The sequence below is a fragment of the Mytilus trossulus genome, chromosome 6, assembly GCF_036588685.1.
Source record: "Mytilus trossulus isolate FHL-02 chromosome 6, PNRI_Mtr1.1.1.hap1, whole genome shotgun sequence".
NCBI classification, from domain to species: Eukaryota; Metazoa; Mollusca; class Bivalvia; order Mytilida; family Mytilidae; genus Mytilus; species Mytilus trossulus.
Window position 1 is genome coordinate 82,199,238 of NC_086378.1, and position 14,061 is coordinate 82,213,298.

The window sequence follows — 14,061 nt, forward strand, 5'->3', positions numbered from 1 at the left end:
TAAATCATTCAAAAAGGCAAACCTGAGAAAAACACGTATAAACCCCATCAACAAACAACAACACTGAACATAAGGTTCCTGATTTAGGACTGGTGCAACCGGCACCAATCTTTACCCTAAAGTGAAACAGAATTGTAACATTTCAACATAGAAATACACTATAAAATATCAATTGAAATAGCATAACTCAACCAAGAAGAAATATTAACAAAACAAGCAAACACACACTGAATGAGTAAAGGAGTAGGCCTTGTAAGAAGACCCCTTTTTGGCCCTAATTATAGCAGATTTTTTTTTTTTTTTTTTAAATGTAAGTTTTTAACTATTTATTGGACTGAGTTTACACATTTTGAAGGGTTTTAAAAAAAGTGAAGTGTCTTTCATCAGATGAATCTGAAATTTGAGGTACTTACCAGACCTACTCCTTTGATCTATGACACAATATAAATACTATAAGAAAAGAATGTCATAGCTTATTTCACCATGATTTATTTGTGGATTGCTCCATTTCTAAGATACTAAAAGCTGTAGGGCAACTATATTTGATATATGGAATGCTTGTAAGGTGATTGGGTCTAGCTGGCAGCTTTCATCTGATCTTAATCTCATTTTCAGGGTGAATTGGTCTCAATATTAAATTCTCTATAGTTTTGTCAGAAAATCAGATACTATAAACAGTAGGTAAACCATAGCCAGTCAACACTGATGTAAGTTTGAAGTTTGGAAGGTGCATGTGCAATCCACTGCAATGTTAATTGACTAGGATTGTTAGTTTTCCCAACGAAGGTCACTGGTTCTCTCCTGGCAATTTGGCTTGCTCTACTAATAAAAACTTGAATTCCACATTAGTGTTGAATCTGGTGTTCATGTTGTCCGCCCTAGACATAATTTGAGAGGATCATTGGTAAAGTGAATGCGATACTGGTAGTAAAACCTTCATATTAGAGACTTCAACATAAATTGTAATCACAATAAGTATTGCTGGTGAACCATTTCAGCATATGCATATATTTATTTTCGTTTTTTCAAAACCAGGGGTGATCTCAGGTGCTTAAAAAGGGTAAGGAGATCATACCCCTAATGCTACACTCCTTATGCTACTTCTTTAAAATATGTTGATACCTTATATCAAATGATCAGGCATTGGGCAATAAGAAATTGGTAATTGAATCTTATATAACCCGAAGACATCACTAAACTCATTAATCATTGGTCAAGTAAATTTTATAACTCTGAAACTTACAGAGGCGGATTTAGAGGGTTTTTAGGTTGCCAGAAACGCCCTTTTTGTTGAAAAAAATGGTTGATTATATAGAAAATGACTGGAGCAGGTCCCCTCTTATGAAAAATTCTAGATCCGCCACTGACTTATTCCAATGCGAACATTTAAAACTAAACCTTTTCATGATCTTTTCATGGCAAAGAAAAGTGAACACTGTAACTGCTATAAACGACATTCAAAATATTTTAAAAAAAAAACACACAACGCTATGAACAACAAGGAAAACAATAACCCCTTATTAACAAACTAGGGATGACACGATAGACTGGTGTCAGATCCTGCTCAACATGTGTCACCTGTCTTGTGGCTCATGCAACAGCAAGTACCAATTTGTTGCCTGATAAATCTTATTAAAAATGTTAAATTCTAGGAAAAGAGGATATGATTGTTACAACAATCCGAACATATCAGTTGTGATCTGTGAAACAATTATTCTGATAATGTCAACCAAAATTTGATGTGATTTATGTCCATGCAATTTTTCGAAGAGATGAATCCAACGTCATCACTTGGAACATTTGGTTAAGTTGCTTCTTGTAAGCAGCCCTGGAATTCCGTATCAGCTAGATAAGCTATAATCCATACGGCTTTTAAATGATGATAAAAATTATGTTTATACTTAAAAAGAGGTTGTGTGGAGAACTTAGAACCCATCAATTTAACGTTGTGTGTAAGTACACTTATGTGATTTATATCCAATACAGTGATGATAGATAAAGTTCTTCGTCTACGGTTGAAACTCCAAAGGAAAAGAAAACAGACCTGATAGCTATGATTATCAAGGATTTTCTCGATGGTAAGTGTTGTTGGGTAAAATAAGTTTCCGTTAGAATTGTCAATATTTATTTCACTATCAAGCAGTTTATGTTATGTGATTTATATACATATGGGGATGGTGTTTAAGGCTTTATCTGCTGGGACAACAACATATTTGTCATAGAGGACGGAGAGGTGAACAGTAACTTGTTGGTGTAGCATATGTATTCATGGACCGGCCGATGCCCACTTTTGTCATTTACAGTACGGATCGACTTGTCTTTAAATGAAATGTATCATTAAAAATTAAGTTTGAAAAATACACGTCAGCCAAAATTGATTCTTTAATGGAGAATCAAATGTCAATATTTGATTTAAAGTTAATTATAGTAATGTGTCCAAATACTTATCTAACGAATCAAACTTTATGCTGATATGTAACACTTCTAATTGTGGTATAAATTCATTAACAAGTAAATAACCTCAGCTCGATATTTATTTTGTTCATAACTTAAATGTAATCTCTTTAGTTTATCAAACATTTATTCACTGTTGAATAAATATGTATTTCATGGTAAAGATTTTAAATTATCTTTAAATTCTTAAATTGTGTTTTCATATAAAAATTACAAATAAGATAACATAATAAATCTGTTAAACCATTTAACATTTTGAACAATATATTTAGTTTGGAAAAATATCCCACTTACTTTTAATTGAAACAATTATTTAAACAGGAACATCATTAAATAAATAATTATTATTCCATGTTGGTATTATTTTAGTAGGTTTCTCTATACGAATTGGATTTTGATTAAAAAGCATATTCACCACAGGCAGTTGTATCTATCCTTTGGAAGACCCACTATCAACGTATATTTAATATAGTAAATAGTGGGTCTTCCAATGGATAGAAACCATGAAACAAGTGCCTGTGATATTCATCTGAGAAAGTGTTATTCACCGCGCTTAACGTCACGCGCTTTTACATGCAACATTACGGTAAAATGTTTCATGAAACTTTGTTTTGGTATAATATGTTTGTCATTTTCTTTTCTCGGAATATGAAATAAAACAATTACTGTCGTTTGTTTCGGTAAATATGGGGTTTAATTGACTTTTGAAAAACTGTCGGCCTCAGTGAATATTAGTTTTTCAAAAGTCAATAAAACCGCATATTTACCTCATCAAAAGACAGTAATTGTATAATATTATTAACAGTAAAAGGTTATTTATTAGATTAAGTTACCCTTTTCCTGTATGAGTGTAATACTACAAATCTGATTCTTATAGAACTCCCTATCTTAAAAAGACTTTTTTTATTATAAATATCTAGAATTAAGAATGGAAATGAGGAATGTGTCAAAGAGACATCAAACCAATCAAAGAGAAAATAACAACCGAAGGCCACCAATGGGTCTTCAATACAGCGAGCAACTTCCGCACCCGGAGGTGTGCTTCAACTGGCCCCTTAACAAAAATATATATTTTTACTATTTAAATGATAATGGACGTCATACATAACTCCGAAATATACACAAGAAACTAAAATTAAATATCAAAGACTAACCCTAGTTCATGACTTGGGACAGGTGCAAAAATGCGGCGGGGTTCAACATTTTTTTTATATCCCAACCGTCCCACTATACCTCTAGCCAATGTCCAAAAAAACATTTGAGCTTGAAATTGAAATTTGATAATAATAATTTAGGAATGATTCGCATAAATAGAATCTATTTTATTTTCATTCATACGTTATATAAGTAAGAAAGATTGAATCAAGAGCACACACCTTTTAACGTTTATCAAGAAATAAAAAAAATGACATTGCAATTGGTCTTTATCAGTAAGAGAAATACTGTTTTTATCTAGCAACGAAAGATATCCGCATCATTTCTCATTCCAAGAACGACAGTCGTCCTGATCATTCATAAACTATTTGCCACTGGACGTAAATAAAACATCAACCAATAAATCAATCATGCAGGAAACTGTATAACCGTATATCTACAAACACCCAAATCTCGAATCATAAAGACCATGAAATTTCCCTTTTATTTTATGACTTTTTAGATTTGAATTATTATTCCTTTTTAGCTCGCATGACCCAATGGACCAAGTGAGTTTTTTTTTTTTTCATCACTTTGTGTCCGTCGTAATCGTCCATTTACTTTTACAAAAATCTTCTCTGAAACTACTGAGCCAAATTTAACCAAACTTGGTCACAATCATTGTCGGGGTGTAATTCAAATAACCATTCAACATGTCTACCATAACTAAAAATAGAACATAGCATAAAGTGCAAGTATTTTCCTAAAATAACAAATTTTACTTGTTTTCTTAAAGTTGAAGTTATTGTACTTAAATAATGTTTCTACAAAATTTTTTCGCGTTTTGCCTTTTCTGATAAACATAATAGATGCATAGACATTTTACTAAATCACAGAAATGTTCAGCAAGGCAAGATCTCCCAAAGAGTTAAACTTTGACGATACAATTAGTCTTTATAGGAGTGATAGCCCTTAACTGAGGATTTTTTACCCTCTTTTGTGTTTTGAGCAAACAATAAAGTCGAAAGAGAGAACCTAAGCCTCGGTCACACCTTACCGGATAAGACGAACGGACGCCTAACGGATGAAAATAAAAGTTGTCTGTTGACAAAACTGTTATCCGTTGGGCGTCCGTTGATGTACTGACCAACTAAAACGGACGCCTAACGAATGCACAACGGACATGCAACGGACGAGAAACGGAGACGTAACGGACAGAACGGATGTCGAACGAACATCCAACGGACGAGTACCGCATAAAACGGACACATAACGGAAGCGTACCGGATAAAACGGATAAACAAGATATACGAAAAAATTAAAGGCGACAATAACAATACATGTAAATCGCATTAATATTGAAAATGTTCTAGTTAAGTAATTAAGTAAGTAGATTTTATTTAGAGTCGGCATATATATACATAATAACAGACAAAACATGAGCTCTGATGAGCTTTCTAACATGCTCAAAATTTTCCACCGGACAGAACGGACGTCGACGGATAAAACGGACGCTTAACGGACATGCAACGGATAAAACGGACGCTTAACGGACATGCAACGGATATGGACGGATGTCTAACGGACTTGAACGGATTGAAAAAAGGTTATCCGTTAGGCGTCCGTTCGAGCTATCCGGTAAGGTGTGACCGAGGCTTAAACAGATGATCAGCATTACAAGATTAACAACACTGAGATTCTTTGTCATGAATTTCATTTTCATCTACAATTGTGGAATGTCATTTGTTAAATATGCACATAGACCAAAGTGAGCGACTCAGGTTCCATAGAGCCTCTAGTTATATATGAGACATATTGATAAATATAAAGTTTGAATTACGTTTAAAGACGATTTAAAATAACTATTATGTTTGTTAAAAGCCTATCATAAGATTATAAAGAGAGTACATTATCTGTGCATTCCCCGAATGAAGAAATGTTTGAACAGTTTCATACTGAAAATGGAAAAATATGATTGGTTTATTTTGAATACGAGTCAAAAAGAATAGTAGCAGATCAGATTTTTGAAACGTATATATCAAAATATAAAGATTTATAAACATAATAAAAACAACAGTTACAAGAAAAATAAAATGTGAAATATATTCGAGGTAGTATATATTAGTTTATAACATGTACTTTGATATACATTCTATCAAATATTTCTTCAGACAAGAAGACTAGAAGTAAGTATAAGAAAATTAAACTTGAATAAATAAATAATTAAGTTTGTTTTCACGTGTATGCAAATCCAAAATTTACATTCAAATTTTAAAAGCAAATTTAACTTTCAGGAGGAACAAACAGAATTAGTAGCATAAATACAAATTAACAGTAATGACCAAACATGCGTCATAACCGACCCACAATTTTTGTATAAAATCCTCAGAGATTAGTAATTAACTTCAGTTTGGAATCTATTCCGTTACCAAATGAAAATGAATCTCCAAGTAATTCTTCTGACCGCTTGTGTGGTTGTTGCTTTCAGTTCACCAGTCGAACTTGAAGAGAAACTACGCAGCCTTTTCGCCGGTGAAAAAGAACTAAGTTTGAAAGGTTTGGGAGTGGCTACAAGAGGAACAGGAAGTTATTTGTCTACCTCAGAAAGAGACACGATTCTCCAGCTTCACAATGATGCTCGTAACAATGTCCAACCAACAGCTTCTAACATGCAGCAAATGGTAAATATAAACACATTAGTTATAGTTTCAAAATCAATTTAAATTTTGTATTTATCTTCTCTTAAAAATATTGGCTACAAGTTTTCTGAAAAAACAATAACACTAAAGATCACTAAAGACAATAAATTATATGAGATATATATCGTTCTTATTTAAATTTAGCCGAACAATTAAAGGAGTATAGATTAAACATTCTCATTACCATTTTACTGTGATGTATATCATGACCAGTAAACATGCATTGAATCCTAAAGCTCCAGAAAAGTTGAAATTAAAAGAAAGGGGAAATCAGTTTGGGTTGAAAATTATAAGAAATAACACATTTTCTAGAAATTATCAATGTGTAAAATGGGTCGCTGACTCACAAACTTTACATATAAGTACTCTGCACATTTATTAATTTGAAGAGTTACTCGACTTAGTTAACACACCAACACCTTTTAGAGAAAAAAAATGTTTCGTAAGTTTATATTACTATCATGTGATCATTACCAATGCTTGTAGGATGTCAATCTTCACTGATGCAAAAAGTTACTACTTCAGTACACTTTGGTTGTATAATTCAAATTAATTAGTATGTGATCTACTTAAACTGAGACTGACTATCTCTAGTTGGCTTTATATGTTTTAAATTATTATTTATGGTTGGGTGTCCTCAAATGTTTTTTATTTTGACTTTCCAAACTTGGTTTCTGGTGTGATACCTGATTTAAATGATCACAGAAAATATACCATGCGCACTAAAATCGGTAACATATCGAATCACGACTTTTTCTTTAGATGTTTAATTAAAATATATAAATAGTAAAATTTGTTTTCACAAGAATGCTAATCCAAAAGTTACATTAAAACTTAAAATGCAAATTTAACTTTCAGGAGGAACAAACAGAATTAGAAGCATTTAGTAGAAATTAACACTGAACCATTTAAAATTCTAAATCTAATACTAACATTGAAGAGATGATTAAATAAAAGAGGATCTCACTTTAATGATATACCCCACATTTTATGTTATTCATATATATTCAAAGTTGCACAAATTTCGTAATTCTTTATCTACGTACATAAAAGACTGATTATGTGTTGTACTGTTATACCACTGTTCCAGGTTAGGGGGAGGGTTGGGATCCCGCTAACATGTTTAACCCCGCTACATTATTTATGTATGTGCCTGTCCCCAGTAAGGAGCCTGTAATTCAGTGGTTGTCGTTTGTTTATGTTTTACATATTTGTTTTCCGTTCATTTTTTTACATAAATAAGGCCGTTAGTTTTCTCGTTTGAATTGTTTGACATTGTTTTATCGGGGCCATTTATAGCTGAATTTGCGGTATGGGCTTTGCTCATTGTTGAAGGCCGTACGGTGACCTATAGTTGTTAATGTCTGTGTCATTTTGGTCTTATGTGGATAGTCGTCTCATTGGCAATCATAACACATCTTCTTTTTTTATATATGATACAGGCAATTGTATATCAATAACTTCATTTAATCATTTTTTTTTAATTTGTGAATTTAAATTAAACATTGACTGTTTTACATTTTCTTTTTAGACCTGGAGTAATGAACTGGCTTCTGTAGCCCAGACTTACGCTAATAAATGTGTGTGGAGTCACAACAGTGCAAGGTCATCACAGGCTAGCAGCTTCTACTACGTCGGAGAAAATCTGTACGTTACAACAAGTAAGTCATCTATTAACGTTAACACGCTTATCCATATTTTTTTTTTTGGGGGGGGGGAGGGGGGGGGGGGGTCCGTTGTGCATCATACTTAACCTTTGAATGCGAAGACTCTCCTAAATTACAATTCTATAAGGAAATATAAAAATAGAAATACAAAATTTAAGCAGTTATGTGACTTATTTGTCATAGTTGAATCAAAGTGTTTGTTACTTAACGGAGATCTAAAATTTATCAAAAGTCATGAAATTTTGGACAAATGTTCCGTCAAACTACTAAAACAAGTTCCGATTCTATAGATATAGTTGAGAGTAACGAATGAATAAAAATATTCCAGAAAATTACCCCGTGTCGTGCTAAATATTCATCCTTTTCAAATTTGTATGCCCCATTTACGGGCATTATGTTTTCTGGTCTGTGCGTCCGTTCGTCCGTCCGTTCGTTCGTCGTTTCTTTTCGCTACAGGTTTTTGGTCGATGTAGGTTTTGATGAAGTTGAAGTCCATTATGCCCCATTTATGAGCATTATATTTTCCGGTCTGTGCGTCCGTCCGTCCGTTCGTTCGTCCGTTCCTCCCGCTTCAGGGTAAAGTTTTTGTGAACGATTTTGGTCGAGGTAGTTTTTGATGAAGTTGAAATCCAATCAATTCGAAACTTAGTATACATGTTCCTTGTGATATGATCTTTTTAATTTTAATGCGAAATAAGAGTTTTTACTCCATTCTCACAGTCCACCGAACATCGAAAATGATAATTTGGATGGGGCATCCGTGTACTTGGGACACATTATTGTTTATTATTACCACAGCATATATATGTGTACCTGAAAGAATACCATCAATGCCCGGCGGTATCATTCGTATAACATTTATGTATTCTCTTCACGACTGTACACCTATGACACAATGCAACTAACCCATTAAGAGGACAACTCATAGTCTACAATAGTAAACAGATCCAATTATGAATTTAACATATTCATGAATTTGTTGATAGGTTCCTATGGATATTTGGAAAAAGGTGTTGCATCATGGGACAATGAAAAGAAAGATTACGATTATGCTTCCAACTCATGCAGTGGTGTATGTGGACACTATACACAGGTGAGAATTAAGTATTAGTAAATGTGTGTTCATACTTTTAAAGGGAAGAAGCAATTGTGATATTATATTGCACGCTTATAGCATTGAACTGGGGTTACTATTGGACTTCAAGGGAAAGATTTAGAAAAATATACAACCACAAGAAAAGTGATTTAGTTGCTGATATATAATTGCCTGTTACAAGACCGTCAAGATTCGCTGCTAACGTACATAATATGAATTAAAAAAAAACCAACACGACAATTTCCGAATCATTACTTTATCTCCCCCCTCCTCCCGATACAACCAATGTTCTATTGACTTTAAAAGACAAAGCGGTATGGGCTTTGCTCATTGTTGAAGCGTACGATGACCTATAGTTGTTAATTTCTGTGTCATTTTGGTCTCTTGTGTTGTCTCATTGGCAATCATACCACATCTTCTTTTTTATAAATTACATTTCATTGACAAAGGTTTCGGGGAATTTGCTTACAAGAAGGTCAGAGGGTATGCCACAAAGGAAATGAGCCATGCTTAATCACACAACTCTAAATATGAGACTTCAATTTTATCGTTATGCCCGAGTCACACTGTCCCGATTTTTATATACGATGGACACCCGAATGCGAAAATTGTAAGTTCGTACGAAGTTTGTCCCGATCTCGTTAAAATACCAAAAAGTGACCGAAGCAAGTACGATGAATAACGAAGTCTATATGATGGTGCCGAAATTATATACGATAGCAAATGATGGACATACGAAGGTTAACCGAAGACGGGTATTTAAGCTTCATATCTCAGCCGAACCCTACACGATGGATCACAATGGCTACACGATGGATTACGAAGGCTACACGATGGATTACGATGACGGCGCGATGGCCATACGATGTCTACAGCTTACGACGCATTTAAATTATATGCCAAAGGCATCACGCGTTTTAAATTGTTTGATCAATATTGAATATATATTATATTGTATGTACATACAAACGATCTAAAAATGCGTTCTACCTGTTTTGAACTTTTTTATGATACGAACAGAATTTCGACAACATAACGTTTCTGTACAAGTCTGCCATGCATGGCGGGAAATTGATTTTTTTGTCTAATTCTTATAAAACTTAGTTTATTATCCCTTCGCCTACTACATGTAAGTTGAGTGTAGATAAAATTGTTATTGACGCTCTAGAATTAAAATGCTCAAAACTTGGTATGGTGTTACTCGTTAAGAATATCTTAAGCGCTATTGACTTTAAAGTTGAAAGGTAAAGGTCACAGTGGCAGTTGTAATACAAGGCAAAATCACCCTTGTGGACAACTTTAAAACCAATATGCTTCAAGAGATTTTAACCACATTTGGTATATTGTTCCTCCTTGTAATGATCTGATATTTTTTACGTTCAAGGCCAAAGGTCAAGGTCATGCAGATGGACTTGTTTTTTCTTCTTGAAATAGCATAATACATAGGAAATTGGTTGCTCATTTTTTTTACCTGCTGGTTCTAATGACAATATTAAAGGTATTTCCAGTTACTGAATGTTTTGGTTGATTCTAAAAAAATAGTTTATGTATCAAATATGCATATTCAATTTACCATTTTCTGCATGTGTCATAAACAAATATAGTGTCCATATTTGTCCCCAATAGGTTACATACGAGGGGATGCCACGCTCGGCATTGCCTTGTTTAAACTGTAAAATGTGTGCACTAGTCTGAATAATCACCCATAATTATGCCCATGTTTACTGATCTATCTTAAGGGTAAGGTAATGGGTTCGTTGATCCCTTTTATTCAAAAAGAGCTCTTTCCAGGAGAATATCATAATAATATAGACAAAAGGAAGGATGTGGGGAAAGCAACAAATACGGCAAAATATGGCATATAGAAATCAAAATGGTTATGGAGTAAACATTCGTATGACAACAGCTCAGACGATACATAAAAAAATCAGAATAATGAAGAAAAAGTTGGTTTCCCTATATACACGTGTACCTGCAGTGTTGGTGTAAGAGGCGCGTTTATGATTTGCACTATGTCACTTGATATGAAAAATTGACAAAAAATAATATTTCACTTGTAAAAGTAAATCCTGAGCCTGTAATAGCTGCTCTTCTTGTTCCATTTGAATTAATAGAAACAACGCTGTAGCCTTTCTTGTTCTCATAGAATCATATGATATGAGCTCCATGTTTTGTGAACGTCTTTCTTAATTAATTAACTGTCGTATTAGACTGATCATATCCTGGTTCCAGGGACTACGTTCCAGGTATTAGCTATTAGCATACTCTCTCACGAGATTAGGGCTGGATTTCGCGCCAGCAAATATTGGTATATGTGTAACATACTTAATATTGCGATCGGGAACCAGTCTAGACTGACCATTGTATATCGCGAATGGCACTTTAAACGTATTTTAGCGCGAAAATTAACTTACATTTAGCTGGATTTATTGCTGTCGTAGTTCCATTTTGTCGCCTTCGTACTTTTATTCGATGGCAACACGACGGGATTACGAGGTCTTCACGAAGTCGTGTTGCCATCGTAAGACTTTCGGGTAGCTTCGTGATTCATTCGAGTAGACATCGTAATGTCAAAACTGCCCGATGGAAACGATGGAAACACGAATGCAATATGATGTTTAAAGATGCATTCCCGGTGAGATTACGATGGTGAGGATGGTGATACGAACTCAATACGAACCCTCAACATCGGACGCACCTTCGGTTATTTTTTAACATGTTAAAAAATGTAGGACCCTTCCCGAAGTTGTCCCCGAAGGCTAGAAAAAGTGGCCGATGGTTCTTCGATGGTTAAAGATGGCACTACGAATAGCCCGATCTGGATACGATCAGTCACAATTTTAAAAATTTCCATAATCGTGTTGCCATCGGCGTAAAATCGGGACAGTGTGACGCGGGCATAACAAAATGAAGGAACATTTTCTTTCCTTTTTTTTATGGCTACTTAATCAGTAATTGATATAGACAATGTCATAATCCCAAAAGGGATTACAACCATACAACCATACAGGCTCATAATGCCATTTTATTTCTGGTACCGCATATCAATAATTTTAAAATTTCGTCTCGTCCTCGAATGGATAGAAATGGTCTTAATTGTTGTACTCATCGAATCGATCAGTTTCTTTATGATATTTCTCCCACAGGTTGTCTGGGCTGACAGTACCAAACTGGGTTGTGCCGTAGGAAGTTGTCCATCGATGACCAATTTACCCTCTTATTTCCAGAATGTCAAATTCGTCGTATGCAACTATGGACCCGGGTGAGTTTTATAAGTTCCAATACGTTAACAATTTTCATAATAATTAAGATACATACCTGGTATCCTTTACACATCTTTTAGTGTTTAATATGTATATTTGTACGTGAAAAATGACTGGAAGTATTTTGCATGAAGCTAGTTTGACACGGAATTTGAATCACTAGTATCTTGAAACATATGTATTTTCAAAAAATGTATTACCAACAAACATATACCATCTAAATAAATCTATGAATTATTAACATTGACAAAGGGGGGTTTCAAGATTTTTAAATTGGGTTTAAAGATTTTTAAATTCTTGTTTAACAATATACGCAAAAAATGCTAATAACATGTGCAGATAATGTATATATGGATTTGTCTTGATCGACTCCTGTATCCTATATAGTTGAAATTTGTTAAAAAGTAGCTTTGAAACATTTCCTTAATTTTGCAGCGGTAATTACAATGGTGTGAAACCTTATGAACAAGGCACACCAGCCAGCGTTGACAATGGATCATCCGGAACATCCGGCGGCTGCAAGTAGAAAGGTAAATTGTTCAACTCATTGTTGCATTCTTTCCTCTTTCACTCATTTTGACCCTATATGCGTTTGTATATAATCATCTACAAAAATCAAATTGGAAATGGTCACTGAAATATGTTCGAAACAATTTAATTTGATTTGATTTGATTTCTATTAGGTTTATTAGGTTTATTACTACAGTTATTAGGTAATGCATTTCTGATACATTTTCTTGAATATCATTATCTAGAGTGTAAGACAAATTAGTTTGATTTAAATAAGATACTAGGACAAAGACCAGAGATTTGATTTAGTCAGACAGAATTAAAACAAAAACCAGTAGTTTGTTCTCACAAAACCATACAAGTAAGAGAATTACGAAAACAGTAAAATAAAAATAAACATACTTAAAATAATTCGTGAAAACCTACAAAGAATTAGGCCATATTAATTTCATGAAGCATACAGCACAAGACAAAAACATACAAATGAAAAGTTGTTCTCGACAAACATGTTCCTATAACGACTACACACTATATATGCCAATAAGCAAAGCTATTATTCAATACGATAAATGTTTCATCCTAGAAGCCATATACACTGAAATCAAGATCCAATGTGCATATCATACATGAAATCGTCTACAGATTTGTCTCACATTCAAATATATATACTTCGATCAAAACGTAATAACTTATATTTTATATTGTAGAATGAGCAAGCAGTGTACAGAATAGATTGTTTAAACCTGGCGGCTGGACAAAAAATAGTAGCTGTCTTTTATATTTTCTCTATAATTTTATAATTAAAATCTTTCACGCATTCTGTACTGTTATTTTAATTATTATTGGTATATAAATTAAAAGGATAACCAGAATGACAAAAACAATCGACAGTTGCACAGGTCACACAAACCACCAAATTGAACCCTTCCGCATAAAGTTAGACAAAAACATCAAGCAATAGGTGAATCAGATACCCTGACATGGTACAGGATCAGCATATGGCGGGAGTAAAACCGTATTCCTGTCCGCATACAAATCTCTTTTGCCCATCCTGATTAGTGTTAAACACAAAAAAAATCTATACATTTATCTATGCACAACCAAGGTACCAGCAATATGACATACTAACCTGAAAAAGGACACAAAATCTTCAGGTTATCCTAGCATAGCCAACAATACCCCACCCTACACAAAGCAATGTCTTATCGTTTGCTTGAATTCGCATAAATGATTGTGTT

General features: G+C 33.8%; 1 protein-coding gene across 1 annotated transcript; it reads left to right on the top strand.

Annotated features, from left to right (window-relative positions):
- The first annotated feature begins 5,821 nt into the window (after positions 1 to 5,821).
- On the top strand, positions 5,822 to 13,645 carry LOC134723806 (GLIPR1-like protein 1). The gene is made up of 6 exons (XM_063587353.1): positions 5,822 to 6,269; positions 7,819 to 7,948; positions 8,941 to 9,047; positions 12,197 to 12,312; positions 12,749 to 12,843; positions 13,531 to 13,645. Exons 1-5 carry the CDS (start codon positions 6,021 to 6,023, stop codon positions 12,837 to 12,839), a joined length of 693 nt encoding a protein of 230 aa, XP_063443423.1. The 5' UTR covers positions 5,822 to 6,020; the 3' UTR covers positions 12,840 to 12,843; positions 13,531 to 13,645.
- The last annotated feature ends 416 nt before the right edge of the window (positions 13,646 to 14,061 follow it).